General features: G+C 34.6%; 1 protein-coding gene across 2 annotated transcripts in view; it reads left to right on the top strand.

Moving 5' to 3' along the window:
- Positions 1-7,416: 7,416 nt before the first annotated feature.
- The window catches only part of nup210 (nucleoporin 210), an 83,747-nt gene continuing 75,049 nt past the window's right edge, over positions 7,417-16,114 (top strand). For both annotated transcript variants that reach the window (XM_059333875.1, XM_059333874.1), the window contains exons 1-2: positions 7,417-7,988; positions 12,163-12,302. In XM_059333875.1, the coding sequence (XP_059189858.1) occupies positions 7,834-7,988; positions 12,163-12,302 (295 nt within the window). In that variant the 5' untranslated portion in view covers positions 7,417-7,833. The remainder of the gene's footprint in view (positions 7,989-12,162; positions 12,303-16,114) is intronic.

Raw genomic sequence — 16,114 nt, 5'->3', positions numbered from 1 at the left:
CAGTGACACCTAGGGGTGAAAAGTTGTACACTGCATGTTCTTGACTGAATGCTGAAGACCCAGACAGTTAGCCTTCTAAAGCCAAGTGTATCATATTTGATACACAAGTTTTTGAGACCTATACATCATCAGTGTGATATTTTTTTCCTGAAAAACCTGATGTATACATGTGTTGAAGAAAAAAAAACTGAGCACAAAATTGCACAAAAATACAAGATATAACAAAAATGATATGCAGATTCCACTGGTGGATCAGTCATTGCTGCGTGAAAACTTCATATCAGCAGATGTATGATGTTGTGTTATATGGAAAACAATATTTTGCATGTTTGAGGAAAATGTTAAAAGGAAGTAAAGTCTTAAAAGGTTAAAAATGTTGGGTTTTATATGTTTTTGTTAGTTCAAGAAAAACAAACTCTGAGCAACAAATTGCACAAAAAGAACTGATGTATCAAATATGATACAAATTAAAATCATATATGCCTATTGTTTTTAGATTTTTTTTAAATGATCTGTCAGCAGGTTCAATAAACACTCCAGTTTAAAAAGAAAAAAAGAATTTTCTGGCAATTATTTAATGGTTCAGGCTTTATAGGGTTAAATTCTGGGTGCATTCAAAACGATACAATGCAAGAATGAATGGTAGCAGGAGGCTAATGATGGTCGGCTTTGTCTGGTTATTTAGATTAATTCACAGTTTATTATAAATCAATCATACTGTGCACAAATTAGTCAGTTACTTGTGTCAGCCAACTTCTAAATGCCCTGCACTTCTTATTATTAATTCACCATGCAGAGCAGACACTTCTTGTCTAGTAGGGCAGGCTAATGTTTGATTTGTGTCCTAATGGCTTTCATCTATCTTAGGTGGCCAGAGACATTGGACAGGTGGATCTATTGGCTGAGTGTCAAACACTTAAAGTTATCACCAGAGCAACAATATACAAAGTTATACCATCAGTTGTAAACAATGGATCATATCGTTGTATATAAACAAAAACAATTTTGACACTGTGTCAGTGAAGTATTAAATTTATGGTCATTTTTGCCGACATTTTTCATGGTGGTGTTGTTTAATATTGCTGTTGCAAGGACACTACTACATACAGCACATGATAGGGATATTAGAAATAACTCCCAAAAGGCAACAAAATGCCAAAAAATAAGTTATTTTTAAATATATACACTACTGGTCAAAAGTTTTAGAACACACCAACTTTTCCAGAATTTAATTGAAAATGATGCAGTTTAATGTCTCAGTGTACTCTGAAATTAATGCACATTTGCAACATTTAAAATTCTTGATTGAGCATGATAGTGTTTTGAAAGTAAAAAAAAGATTCAAAATCACATTTTATGTTGGACTAAAGGACTAAAAAAAGACACAAAATGACCAAAAAAAGACACAAAATGACAAAAAAAAGACACAAAATGACCAAAAAAAGACACAAAATGACTTACAAAGACATGAAAAGAATTCAAAAATGGACAAAATAGCCCAAGACTCCATAGAGTTAAGTTGTTAACCCATTTCTTGTTCCCTGAAAAAGGCCTACTTGTATAATTCTGAAATGTACATTATTTTCCAGTTTTGGTTAAGCTTACCTTTTTTTATTTACCTCTGCCAGTTCACCACTTACCTTTGGACCCTTTCAAGCTGTTCATTTGACTTGAACTGCTTGAATTTCAATAAAAAATTGGAAAAATTGGTGTGTTCTAAAACTTTTGACCAGTAGTGTATATATATATATATATATTTGTACCAATAAGGGAAGCAATTCCAATGCAACACACTTTTTTGTCAAATTCAACCAGTCTGCTAGCTGTCCGTTCTGTGTGTGCGTGCTGAAAGAAAATCTGGTGTTCATACACAGTCCTGGCTCTGTAAACAGGAAACAAACAAAGCATCTTGGACCAAGCAACACAATCCTGTTTGTGCTCAAGCACAGGACAGGGTAAAGGATGCATAAAGAGAAAGGCAGAGGGAGTGAGAGGGATGGTAAATCTGACAAATACTGACATTCTGAAGCAGCAGTGTGTTTGTTTGGGTGTACCAACACTAAGTGACGAATGGGATAGGCTACAGATGTTGCTTGATAAGAGGACCTATCAGAAGATGACAAAATCTTACATATATCTTCATGTAAACAAAAGCAAAACCATAATAAAAATAATTGAAATATTACATTATCTTCAAAAAGACAGTCTCAAGATTAACTAACAATGCCAGAGACTGGTGGTGCATATTCACAAAGTACATTTGCAATTGATTAAAATATGACAAACCACACTATCAATAATTGGTTCTGATTTAAGGGGTCTGTGGTCTACTTTTCTGGACTATTTGGTAATCTACACTGTAAAAAATATTCTGTTTAATTTACGGTAAAATACCGGCAGCTGTGGTTGCCAGAACTTTACCGTAAAAATTACAGTGAGTGGGTTTTCTACTGTAAATTTAAATGTAAATATCAGCAAAATCTGTCATTTAGACTGAAAAATCACTTGCCATTTTATCCCTATTGTGTCTCTTTTTGGTAATTTTGTCTCATTTGATAATTTTACGTATTTCTTTGGTCATTTTGTGTCTTTTTTTGATAATTTCATGTCTCTTTTGGTCGTTTTCTGTCTTTTTTTTGGTAATTTTGTGTCTTTTTAGATAGTTTTGTGTCTCTTTTGGTCATTTTGTGTCTTTTTTGATGGTTTTGTGTCTCTTTTGGTCGTTTTCTGTCTCTTTTTTTGGTCGTTTTGTGACTCTTTTGGTCATTTTAGGTCCTTTGTTAGGTCCTTTGGTCTGCTATTATTTTTAGAGTAGTTATGTTCTTGTGATGTTATGGTATTTCTCCATTCATTTTAAATGAAAAATCTAATATTTTTTACAGCAGAACTGTGTTTTCTAAAGTTTATGACAGAAAAAAGTAAAAGTTTTGTGCTATTCTTTGATTTACGGTAATTAAAAGTGTCTACTAGGGTGATATTACATTTTTAATTTCACGCCCTATTTCTGATATAATTTGACAGTGTTTTACTGTAATTTCTACAAAAATTTTTTACAGTGTAGGTTTGTTTGTGTGGAGATTCAGTTCATTCATTATCCATCATCCTTAACAGCTTAACCCTCTGAAATCTTGGGCTGTTATGTCCTTTAAAGAAATCAGTTAAAAATCTTCACCATGCCATGTTGGTATCAGTTTTTCAGCATTACCTCACCTATATGACCTGATAATTAACTTTTAACTAAAAATGTTGAACCAAAAGAAACAACGGAAAAGATCAAATCTGATCTTGCAAATTATACTTCAGTTATACTGCAGTTTGTCCAGAACTCAGCCGCCCGACTCCTCACCTGCACTAAAACATGATCACACCACCCCGGTCCTCCATCGCTCCACTGGCTCCCCATCCGTCACCGCACTGACTATAAACTTCTTCTAACTGTCTACAAATCCTCCATGGTGTGGCCCCTACATACCTGTCTGACCTCCTGCACCACCACACCCCCTCCAGAGCTCTACGCTGCCCTACAAAGTCTAACTGCAGTAACTACGCAAAAGGTAAAACTGAGAAAAACTGATTTAAAGTTTTTTAACGTTTTTTAACTGGCCAGCCAAATGTGTTATAGGTAGATAAGTGATATGACACCTATTTCTACATGTATTGATGATGTAATTTTTATGCTAAAAAATCATGATGATATATTTGACCTTTGACCCCAAAAACGTAGTTACTGCATTGCTGTAAAATGTTCTAATAGTAATGCAGAAACAGAGTGCAGTAACAACAATGCTGTTGTCTTCTTTCAGATTTTATATTTAGTTTTCAGGAATAAACATTTACAAATTATTTTTTTTATAAACTCTATTCAAAGATTTGTGTATTTTAGACTTAATATTATAAAGGAATGTTGTATTTTAGTCTTAATATAATTTTATCTCACTTTTTAGCTTCATCACTGTCTAGATAATAATTTCCCTTTCAAATAAACATATAATTTATATTATTTTTATGTTTAAATTAGTATATATATCCAAAGCAGAACGTAGTAAGTGCAGTTACTGCTTTGGTTTTGAGTTGGATTTTGTGGTTTTTATGTCATTACTTCTCTGAAATAAAGCAAAATGTATATCTAAAACTTTGTCACAAGATAAAACAGACATCAAGGAGTTAATTTTTAGTTATAACTCAATTTTGACCAAAAATGTAGTTACTGCAGTTAGGCTTTGTAGGGCAGTACGGTCAGCTGACCAACTGCTGTTGGAGGTCCCAGGTCCAGATAAAAAACAAGAGGCCACAGGGCCTTTTCAGTAGCGGCCCCCAGACTCTGGACCTGCCTCCCCCTCCACTCCTTCTCTCACAGGCTGCTCCAGCTCCGCTGTCATAGGGACAGATACAAAAAATCTTTCCTGCCACATGCCATCACACTGTACAATAACGGATAATAGTCTGGTTCATTACATACTGTCTATGTACTTTATGTGTTTTTTATGCACACTGTTCATTGCACCTTATTTGTTTCATAGCACCAACATTTTTATACTGTATATTCATATTTATTCTGCACTGGAATTCTATTCTACTCCTTAATACATACTCCTTCTTTAGACACTTTATTTTTTATTGTATTTATTTGTACTTAATTGTGTTGTTATTGTCTCTGTGTGTAATGCTGCTGCTACACTGTAATTTCCCAGCTTGGGATAAATAAAGTCTATCTATCTATCTATCTATCTATCTATCTATCTATCTATCTATCTATCTATCTATCTATCTATCTATCTATCTATCTATCTATCTATCTATCTATCTATCTATCTATCTATCTATCTATCCATGTAGCGAAGTCCCTAAATGTTTTTAAATCTCACTTAAAAACCCAACTCTTTCAATTAAAGTTTTCCTCCGGCAAGTGCGAGGGAATAGTGTCATAGTAATCCCTCAATGCCTTTAAAATGATCCCTTCTTCTTTTAATTTATTTCTTCTTTTCATTTTTTTTTGTGTTTGTTTTTTGCACTTTTATGTGAAGCCGTCTGTAAATGCGCTATATTTGACTTTGACTTCAATACACAGCATTTTAAACGTTGCAAATATGAATACAGGTTGCAAATATAACACAACAGGTAAAATGAGGATAATCTCTAGTTCCATATTTTTTATACTAAATATATTTGATATTATCTCTGGTTTTACTTGGCCGAATATAATCCAAAAAAATCTGGCATAGAGTTTCAGGCCAGAACTTTATACGGAAGCTGATAACAAGGCTCCACTTTGCTTCATTTTTATGTCTTCACATCATGAAGAAGTAATGTGACAGTGCTTTCATGGACTAGAACAGCGTTTCCCAAACTTTTTTAGCCATGCGCCCCCTTCTATGCACGAACCGGGTTGACACCCCCCCAATCCATCCAATCAAATGATGACAGGCTCAGGATCAGAGGCAGAAAGCACATAAGTTAGGAAAATGTTATAATATTTTGAGCTGCTTTGAACAAAAATTGCAGCAAGTTTAAATGAACGTGGAGCTAAAACAACCCCGTCATTATAACACAGGTTGGAAAAATGGAAGAAGATTCTTCTACGCTTCATTTTAAGATGAAGTGCATTTTGAAATTGACCAAAAATACATGTAAAAATGACAGAAAAAGACACAAAACAACCAAAAATAGATGCAAAAATGACACAAAATTATCAAAATAGACACTAATTGACCAAAAATACATGTAAAAATGACTGAAAAAGACACAAAACAACCAAAAATAGATGCAAAAATGACCAAAAATGACACAAAATTATCAAAATAGACACTAATTGACCAAAAATACATGTAAAAATTACCAAACAACCAAAAATAGATGCAAAAATGAACAAAAAATGACACAAAATTGAATAGCCTGCATTTATTAATTAATTTATAACACGTCTTTATTGTGTGTGGGGAAAAAAAATGTAATTGTGTAATTATCAGAACGCCATTACATTTTTCATCTCACGCACCCCCTAGGAGCAGCTCATGCACCCCCAGGGGTCCACGCACCACACTTTGGGAATCCCTGGACTAGAAGGTTAACTCAGGTTGTGGTGGGCTGGAGCTAATCCCAGCTGAGATTGGGTGAGAGATGGAGTACACGCAGTGGTGGTTCTAGACCAATTTTACTGTGGGGGCCAAGCAGGGGCCAGTGTTTAATCAGAGGGGCACATTAACAAATTGTCAAAAATGATATTTAAGCATTCAAAACCTTTATTTTAGCTGAAAGTCTCATATTTGGAAGAACTACATTGATTGAATCAATGAGACTTACCAACATTAACAGTTATTTTTGTACGACAATGACATTTCTCATTTTTGTGCACAATTACTTTTTTATAATTTTGAAAGTGCAGCACAGTGAGAATGATCTTTATATTTAGCTTTTATTGCACAATTAAACTATTATACAATGTACACATTATGGGTTCCTTTTGTGTACAATGAGATATTGTTTGAACAAAAAATAGGTAAGAATTGTTCCGTCGTTCATTGTTATAAATTGATCATTTTATTATTAATTTTACACAGGGGCCACAGCAGGGGCCAAGGGCTTCTTTGCAGGGGCAGTGGCCCCTGGAGGCCCCTGTGTAGAACCGCCACTGAGTACACACTGGACAAGTCAGCAGACTATCACAGGGCAGTCACATAGACAGACACACAGGGCCGGTTATTCCTACAGGCCACCAAGGCGGCTGCCTAGGGCGCCAAATTGGCAGGGGGCGCCCCCTTGTGGCGCCCTTAAGCATACATCTTTGTTTTAACAACATTGATTAACGAAACATTTTAAAAAAAGCATGGGCAATAAAACCCTCATTGAATTAAATGAACATGCCCCAACCCATATTTCGAATGAAAATGTAATATTATATTATATAAAATATGATACGTGCATGGGTGTTGTCACTCGTCATGACGATGCAGTTGCAAGTCACAAAACACTAGAACTAGATCACGCTAACGGTCGTAGAAGGTCAACTAGCAAAATGAAAAGGACCAAACTGTCTGGTGCACAGGGTAAAGTTCCAAAGTTTCTAAAAATAAAAATGTTCTGAGACCATAACCTTGCTTGTAGTTCATGTATCAAATATTAGTGTACAGCATAATACATATAACATGGTGTACCTATATCAGAATGAATACATGGAATGGATGTGGTTCGGGGGGGGGGGGGCGCAAAATCTCAATATCGCCTAGGGCAGCCAATGGGCTAGAACCGGCCCTGCAGACACACAGTCACGCTCTCATTCACCTACAGGCAATTTTGAGTCACAAAAAAATGTCAATTAAAACGTTTTTTAAAAAAAACACACTGTCGCTTTAAGAAACAGCGTCATCCGCCACGTTGCCCCACCCCCTCTGTGACGTATACCACTCCCGGCATGCACACTGGAAGTCCAATTATTGCTAATGGCGGGTATTTCTATGAAACAAACGGATTTTGGCTTATTGTTTCCTGACTGTATGCAATAATATAAATATTGGGATTTCAAATTAATTTCCGGCGTGTGTTTCAAAGTATTCTCGATGTTTAAACAGAGCGAATGGTCTGAATCAGAGGACACTGTAAGGTTTACTGTTATCATCATGTGGCTGCTGTCTGTTAACTACTGATTCAGACTGAAACTCAGCAGGAAGAAGAAGCAGAAAGCGTGTTTAAAATAATACTCTAATACTCTAATACTACTGCACACATAGATAACTTGATGGGACGGTGGAAGTTTAGCTAGGACAGAAACTTAGCGTTCATTCATTCCGACCTTTTAGGGTCGCTGCCAATAAATCTGCACAATCTGATGAAACGGAAATGGTTTGGTTAAAGTTGTTAGTGTTGCTGTTATTAATAACCGCTATTGAAGTTAACGGCTCCTCGAAATTAAATATTCCTAAAGTGCTGCTACCGCTTGCTAGAAGTACAAGGATCAACTTCACTCTGGAGACTACTGAAGGCTGCTACAGATGGTGAGTAGGAGAAACTTTAGTGTGCCTCTCTGAACTTAAGGGGACCTGAGGGCATGCGTTATGAAGGAGTCATATGTCATAGTGCATCTGAGGCCACATGGCCAAGTACACAAAATACACCAGCCATGGTAATGTTTGTGGGTCCTTAAACAGCTAAAGCGATTATATCGTCACACTGTTAAAATATTTTTGTCAAAATAGTTTTTTTTTGCCTAAATCATCTCCTCATGACGCCGGCCACCTTTAAGATAATGGCCTATGTCAAGGGTGTGACTTAAGCGGATTTATTATGCCTAAGTCAAAATAAAATGTGACTTAGGCAATTTTTTTTAACATGCCTTTGTGACTTAACCCTATAAAGCCAAGTGTATCATATTTGATACACAAGTTTTTGAGACCTAAACATCATCAGTGTGTTATTTTTTCCTGAAAAACCTGACATGTGTTGAAAAAAACAACAACTGAGCAACAAATTGCACAAAAATACAAGATATAGCAAAAATTATATGCAGGTTCCACTGGTGGATCAGTCATTGCTGCGTGAAAACTTCATATCAGCAGATGTATGATGTTGTTTTATATGGAAAAAAATATTTTGCATGTTTGAGGAAAATGCTAAAAGGAAAGTCAAAGTTTTATTTGGTTAAAAATATTAGGTTTTATGTGATTATGTTAGTTCAAGAAAAGCAAATTGTGAGCAACAAATTGCACAAAAAGACCTGATGTATCAAATATGATACAAATTAGAATTCATATATGAAAATGTATATTGAATTTTAAAAAATGTTAGCCGGTTCAACAAACACTCTAGTTTTGAAAATTTAGAATTTTCTGGCAATTATTTCACGGTTCAGGCTTTATAGGGTTAAACAGCTAAAGCGATTATATCGTCACACTGTTAAAATAATCGCCTAAATAATTTTTGTCAAAATTGTTTTTTTTTGCCTAAATCATCTCCTCATGACGCAGGCCACCTTTAAGATACTGGCCTATGTCAAGTGTGTGACTTAACCCTATAAAGCCAAGTGTATCATATTTGTTACACAATAACTTATTTGAAAATTTGTCAGTTGTCATTTTATTGCATTTCATACATTATGCATTAAATAAAGCAACATACAGTCTTTTTCTCATTTAGGTAAACTAGGTAAAGGTTTAACTGACATAATTAGGTATATTAAGAGTAAAATTGAGATATCTCTCGAATAATTCAAAGAAATACATTTTTTTTTTGGTGTGAAAACGTCATATCAGCAAATGTATGATGTTGTGTTATATGGAAAAAAAAAATTTTTGTATGTTTGAGGAAAATGTTAAAAGGAAAGTCAAAGTTTTAATTGGTTAAAAATATTAGGTTTTATATGTTTTTGTTAGTTCAAGAAAAACAAACCGTGAGCAACAAATTGCACAAAAAGACCCAATGTGTCAAATATGATACAAATTAGAATTCATATATATGCAAATTCATATATATTATTTTTATTTGTCAGCAGGTTTTTTTTTTTTAATTTAATTTTCTGGCAATTATTTCATGGTTCAGGCTTTATAGGGTTAAGGGGATTATGAAGGAGTCATATTTCATAGTGCATCTGAGGCCACATGGCCAAGTACACAAAATACACCAGCCATGGTAACATTTGTGGGTCCTTAAACAGCTAAAGGGTTTATATCATCACACTGTTAAAATAATCGCCTAAATAATTTTTGTCAAAATAGTTTTTTTTGCCTAAATCATCTCCTCATGACGCCGGCCACCTTTAAGATAATGGCCTATGTCAAGGGTGTGACTTAAAATAATCGCCTAAATAATTTTTGTCAAAATTGTTTTTTTGTGCCTAAATCATTTCCTCATGACGCCGGCCACCTTTAAGATAATGGCCTATGTCAAGTGTGTGACTTAAGCGGATTTATTATGCCTAAGTCACAATAAAATGTGACTTAGGCAATTTTTTGAACATGCCTTTGTGACTTAAGCAAGATATGGTAACACTTTATTTTGAAGGGGTCTACATAAAATGTAAAAAAAAAAAATGTTATTTAAAACACACACACTGTAACCACTGAAACAAATTCCAATATGTTTTTTTTTTTTTTTTACATACATGGCAATAAAAGTACCTTGAACCTTGAACCTAAAAGTGACATGAGCGTGTCATAAACACGACATGGGATGTGTCATGAACTTTAACCCATAAGAACCTATGGTGACACCCACGTATCAAACACTTTAAATCTTCAAGAAATAATGGCCTATGTCAAGTGTGTGACTTAAGCGGATTTATTATGCCTAAGTCAAAGTAAAATGTGACTTAGGCAATTTTTTTTAACATGCCTTTGTTACATAAGCAAGATATGGTAACACTTTATTTTGAAGGGGTCTACATAAAATGTAAAAAAAAAAATTAATGTTATTTAAAACACACACACTGTAACTACTGAAACAAATTCCAATATGTTTTTTTTTTACATAAATGGCAATAAAAGTACCTTGAACCTTGAACCTAAAAGTGACATGAGGGTGTCATAAACACGACATGGAATGTGTCATGAACATTAACCCATAAGAACCTATGGTGACACCCACGTATCAAACACTTTAAATCTTCTAGAATCTCCCATATTCACTTTTATGCTTCACCTTAACTCATTAAATCCCTAAGAGACATAAACTGTGAGACTGGAAACAGAAATGTAAAAGTAGCTAATTTTAAAAAGCTTATTTTTTGTTACTAGGCTGAGTTTAAACGCATTTAATAATTCTAATCCGTTAATAGGGTGTGCTGTGTTGCATTTAACTTGTTCTGATCACATTTCCTGAACAAATTAAAGTCACAATTTTGATAGGCCTATATGTTGTGGAGATGCAAAAGAAAAAGGCAAATGTGTCTATTTTTTTTCTATTTTAAAATAAAAAAATATCATAAACATAAATACCATAAATGGTAACACTTTATTTTGAAGGGGTCTACATAAGAGTGACATGAGCGTGCTTAAGTCACAAAGGCATGTTAAAAAAATGAGTTAAAAGTTTAGAAGTTTGAGAAAAAAGTTTACGAGATTAAAGTGGCAGATCTATGAGAATTCATACTTAATATGCCCTAATATGCCGTCATAGTCAAGTTCTCCACGACTGTTTCTTTCAAATTTTTTTTCTACATTTTTCATTTTTACATTGGAGGTCAAGGTCAATAAAGTTAATATTATTATATTATCATCATACTGATTGGTCAGATGTGGTTCTACGACCTCACAGAGAGACATGGGGACCATTTAGATATCCACTGAAGTTACCAAATATAGTTCTTCACCTGATAAAGGGATAAAAGGTTAAACAGCTAAAGCGTTTATATTTATGTTTCAAATATTTTTATTGTGAAGCAGACAGTATATCAAAAACACATCCATCTCTGGTTTGTCCAATGCTTCATAATTTCATTATAAGTAACAAAGGTGTCCTACAAATAAGCAATAAATGAAAAACAATAAATGGGAGAAAAATATAAAAAGTATACAAAAATATGCAAACAAATGCATATATTAAAATAAATAAATAAATAATAACACCCTCCCTGACCCACCCCGTCCCGCCCACCCAGTACTACTCAATTTGTCCTACATCCTGTTTTAAGAAAGAAATAATTGGTTGCCACATCCTCTTGAAGTCTTCTAACCTACCACTAAGAGAGTAACGAATCCTTTCAAGGTGCAATGTTTCAGTCAGTGCCGTTAACCAAGCTTTGAAAGTAGGTGTCTCCGTTTTTTTCCAATGGAGGAGACCATAGGATAGAAGGCGGCGCTGTATATTCTGTAGGTTCCCAGTGCTCCCTGATGCCCCTAGTATGACCAAGAGTGGATCTGGTTGTAATGTAGTCTTAAAGACCTTTGAGAAAAATGAAAACACTGCTGTCCAGAAATTTTCTAACTTGGGGCATAGTGCGTAACTGTGCAGTAGATTTGCCTAAAGCGTTTATATTTAGGATGGATTTCTGAATTTCCAGCCTTATCTCTTGCTGTGTTCATGTTTTAATCCATTCAAGTTTACAGTAAAGCTACAACTCCAACCCTAGTATAAACATTTTTTTCCACCTCCAACCTTCCTGTTGATATTGTGAAAAATGAAAAGGTTAAATGCTATTCCACTAATGTTCTTTTTTTTCTTGACATATCCATGTAGGACTTCCACAAGACCCGAAGTAGCGAGCATCCAGGCTGTAGAGGAGGACAGCAGCAGAGGCTGCTCCCGGAAAGCTGTCCTCCAGGCTCTGTCCACCCAGCCCTCCAGACTGACCAGCATCATTCTGGCTGAAGATGTTGGTAAATAAATACATGGTTGATTTATCATTCAAGAATTTGTAGACACAGGTAGCGAATAGCCTTCATCATTGATACCGATTTACTTTTTATTCTCTGCTTTTGCACAATGTAGATAACAGTGCAAAATGTGCATTTTCTAAAGAGCAATCAGCATCAGATCTGCTGGGCAGCTTGCAAAAGTTCCCTTATTTAATCAATGTGACATGTATGTGACCCCGGGTGTGACCCAGGGGGCTATTTTGGACAGCATCTTCTCTGGAACGCAGCAGTCAGCAGTTAATTCTCAGCAACAACAACAAAAAAACAGAATATGTAAATAATCCTCATTCTGTCGAGGACAAATAATTAAGTTCAAAGTTTGTATTACAGCATTTTATTATATATATTCTGAATGATTTCGTTTTCAGTTCCGTGAATCTGACATTGCACAAGAATAACAGGTGCTAGAAGTGTGGACACGCACTAAAACAATAAATCCTAGTAATGACCTTTAATCGGCTGGTAAAAATGTGATAAAGAAAGTTTTGATACTGATCTACTTGTGCTTTGTATCTGAAGTTGCAGCCCTTTTAGTTGCAGTTTATTCTCAGCAACAGCAAAAAAAACAATATGAAAATAATTTCAAAACAAAATAATTGTCAGGATATTCCAGTTCATCTCTTTTTCTGTGTTTTTTCTTGTTGAAAGAAATCTATAATATTACAGCTGTTCTTGTTGTGTCAGTGAGCAAAGCACAATATCAATATCCTTGTGTTTGTTTCTCCACTGACTCATGTTTACCCTTTTAAAGGAATTCATAAAATGTGCATGAAAGCATGTCCTAACTTACACGTAGTAGCAATAATTGAAGTTGAAGGTACTCTGGGAGGACAGACATATAACAAGGCCAAGTGCAATATCTTGCAAATTTAACAAAAGTGAAAAATAATGTGTGTATTTGAGGTTTTTGTGCATATCCCCTCCAAAATGTAATGGGTCCAGTGGCGGTTCTACACAGGGGCCTCCAGGGGCCACTGCCCCTGTGAAGAAGCCTGAACACTGACACAACATGAACAGCTGTAATATTATAGATTTCCTTCAACAAGAAAAAACACAGAGAAAAAGAGATGCACTGGAATATCCTGACAATTATTTTGTTTTGAAATTATTTTTATTCTGTTTTTTTTTGTTGTTGCTGAGAATAAACTGCAACTAAAAGGGCTGCAACATCAGATACAAAGCACAAGTAGATCAGTATCAAAACTTTCTTTATCACATTTTTACCAGCTGATTAAAGGTCATTAACACGATTTATTGTTTTAGTGCGTGTCCACACTTCTAGCACCTGTTATTCTTGTGCAATGTCAGATTCACGGAACTGAAAACGAAATAATTCAGAATATATATAATAAAATGATGTAATACAAACTTTGAACTTAATTATTTGTCCTCGACAGAATGAGGATTATTTACATATTCTGTTTTTTTGTTGTTGCTGAGAATAAACTGCTGACTGCTGCGTTCCAGAGAAGATTCTGTCCAAAATAGCACCCTGGGTCAGGGGTGTGCCATATCGTATCGTTCACGATAATATCGGTATATTTTTTTTATGGTTAAAAAAAAAATGCATATCATGATATTGGCAACATTCCTACTTCTTGATGTAGTGGCGTAAGGTTAACATTAGCTAACAATTAAAGTTGTTTTAATCACAAAAAGCTACTTAGTTTCTGTCGCTAAACACATGCAGCTTTCAAAATAAGAGCACGGTGTGTTAACAGAATCCACCACAGAACTTACAAGAAGACTGTCAAAATAAGATGCCTTTAATAAAACATACAAGAACCTTTATTCTCCTTTACAAAATGTCACTAAAATATGCCCCCGGAACCCCTAAATGCTTATTTTTTATTATTTGCTCATACTCAAGAGTCAAGAGTAAACATTTTTGTTTTTGGCAACTGTTGAGATTTGCACTTCACACTACATTTTAGATTTTTATTTATTTATACAGACTAAAAAAACATATTTTCTATATCTTTTTAAGTATTTCGTAATATCGTGAAGAATAATTATCGCAAAAATAGCCTGAAATAGATAAAGCAAGGGAATATTAGCCACAGTATAAGTGCAGTATGAAGGGTACAACATGAGTATAGTCATTTGTGTCCGTGCTCTATTCCTTGCAGAGAAGCAAAAAACTAATGGTCATTCTGTTGCACAACATTCTTCCTTTTTTGTTATTGTGTAATGCTGTATGTCATCTGTTGCCTGTGGCACTGTTGGCCAGTCATGGGTGGCTGGCAGTTGTGAGCATTTGCTTTGGATTCAGGAAAATCCAACACATTGGCCCTCCGCATGCAACTAAAAAAACAAACAACAAGTAATTCTATCTGTTCTGAACACAATCGCTGACTGTGAATGTGGCTTAACTCGCTCCACCTGTTTTAGCTTTATCGAAACTTAATCTGAAACAATCCATCGCTCACACAACAGTCCAGTTAGCAGAAGAGCCACAACATTTGACTACATTGATAACTGAAGAGCATTGTGGGCAAAGCAGAAGGTGCTTTTGAGCAATCACTCTCCTGCTATTTCCATAGAAATGATAAGGTACATGTTTCAGTCTGGAGTGCAGTAGTGTAGTACTGTACAGCAGTAGTTTTCAACCTTTTTGACTCACGACCCCCAATTTAACATGCATGTTGTCCGCGACCCCCGCTCACTGAACACAATCTCACACGTACAGTTCAGATCATACAAAAAAGAAACAAAATGACCAAAAAAAAGGAAACAAAATGACCAAAAAAGACACAAATTGACCACAAAATGACAAAAAATGACCAAGAAGACACTAAATGACCAAAAAAAGACACAAAATGACGAAAAAAGACACAAAATGACCAAAAAAAGACACAAAATGACCAAAAAAAGACACAAAATTACCCAAAAAAGACACAAAATGACAAAAATAGACACAAAATGACCAAAAAAGGAAACAAAATGACAAAAAAAGACACAAATTGACCACAAAATGACAAAAAGGCACAAAATGATCAAAAAAGACACAAAATGACCAGAAAAGACACAAAATGACCAAGAAGACACAAAATGACCAAAAAAAGACACATAATGACGAAAGAAGACACAAAATTACCAAAAAAGACACAAAATTACCAAAAAAGACACAAAATTACTCAAAAAAGACACAAAATGACAAAAATAGACACAAAATGACCAAAAAAGACACAAATTGACCACAAAATGACAGAAAGGCACAAAATGACCAGAAAAGACACAAAATGACCAAGAAGACACTAAATGACCAAAAAAAGACACAAAATGAGGAAAAAAGACACAAAATGACGAAAAAAAGACACAAAATTACCCAAAAAAGACACAAAATGATGAAAATAGACACAAAATGATGAAAATAGACACAAAATGACCAAAAAAAGACACAAATTGACCACAAAATGACAAAAAGGCACAAAATGACCAAAAAAGACACAAAATGACCAGAAAAGACACAAAATGACCAAGAAGACCAAAAAAGACACATAATGACGAAAAAAGACACAAAATTACCCAAAAAAGACACAAAATGACAAAAATAGACACAAAATTACCAAAAAAAGACACAAATTGACCACAAAATGACCATTAAAGACACAAATTGACCAAAAAAAGACACAAATTGACCACAAAATGACCAGAAAAGACACAAAATGACCAAGAAGACACTAAATGACCAAAAAAAGACACATAATGATGAAATAAGACATAAAATGACGAAAAAAGACACAAAATTACCAAAAAAAGACACAAAATGA

Source organism: Centropristis striata, chromosome 5, assembly GCF_030273125.1.
Source record: "Centropristis striata isolate RG_2023a ecotype Rhode Island chromosome 5, C.striata_1.0, whole genome shotgun sequence".
Taxonomy (NCBI): Eukaryota; Metazoa; Chordata; class Actinopteri; order Perciformes; family Serranidae; genus Centropristis; species Centropristis striata.
Note: the sequence above shows the minus strand (reverse complement) of the source record. Positions and strands in the feature narration are given on the sequence as shown.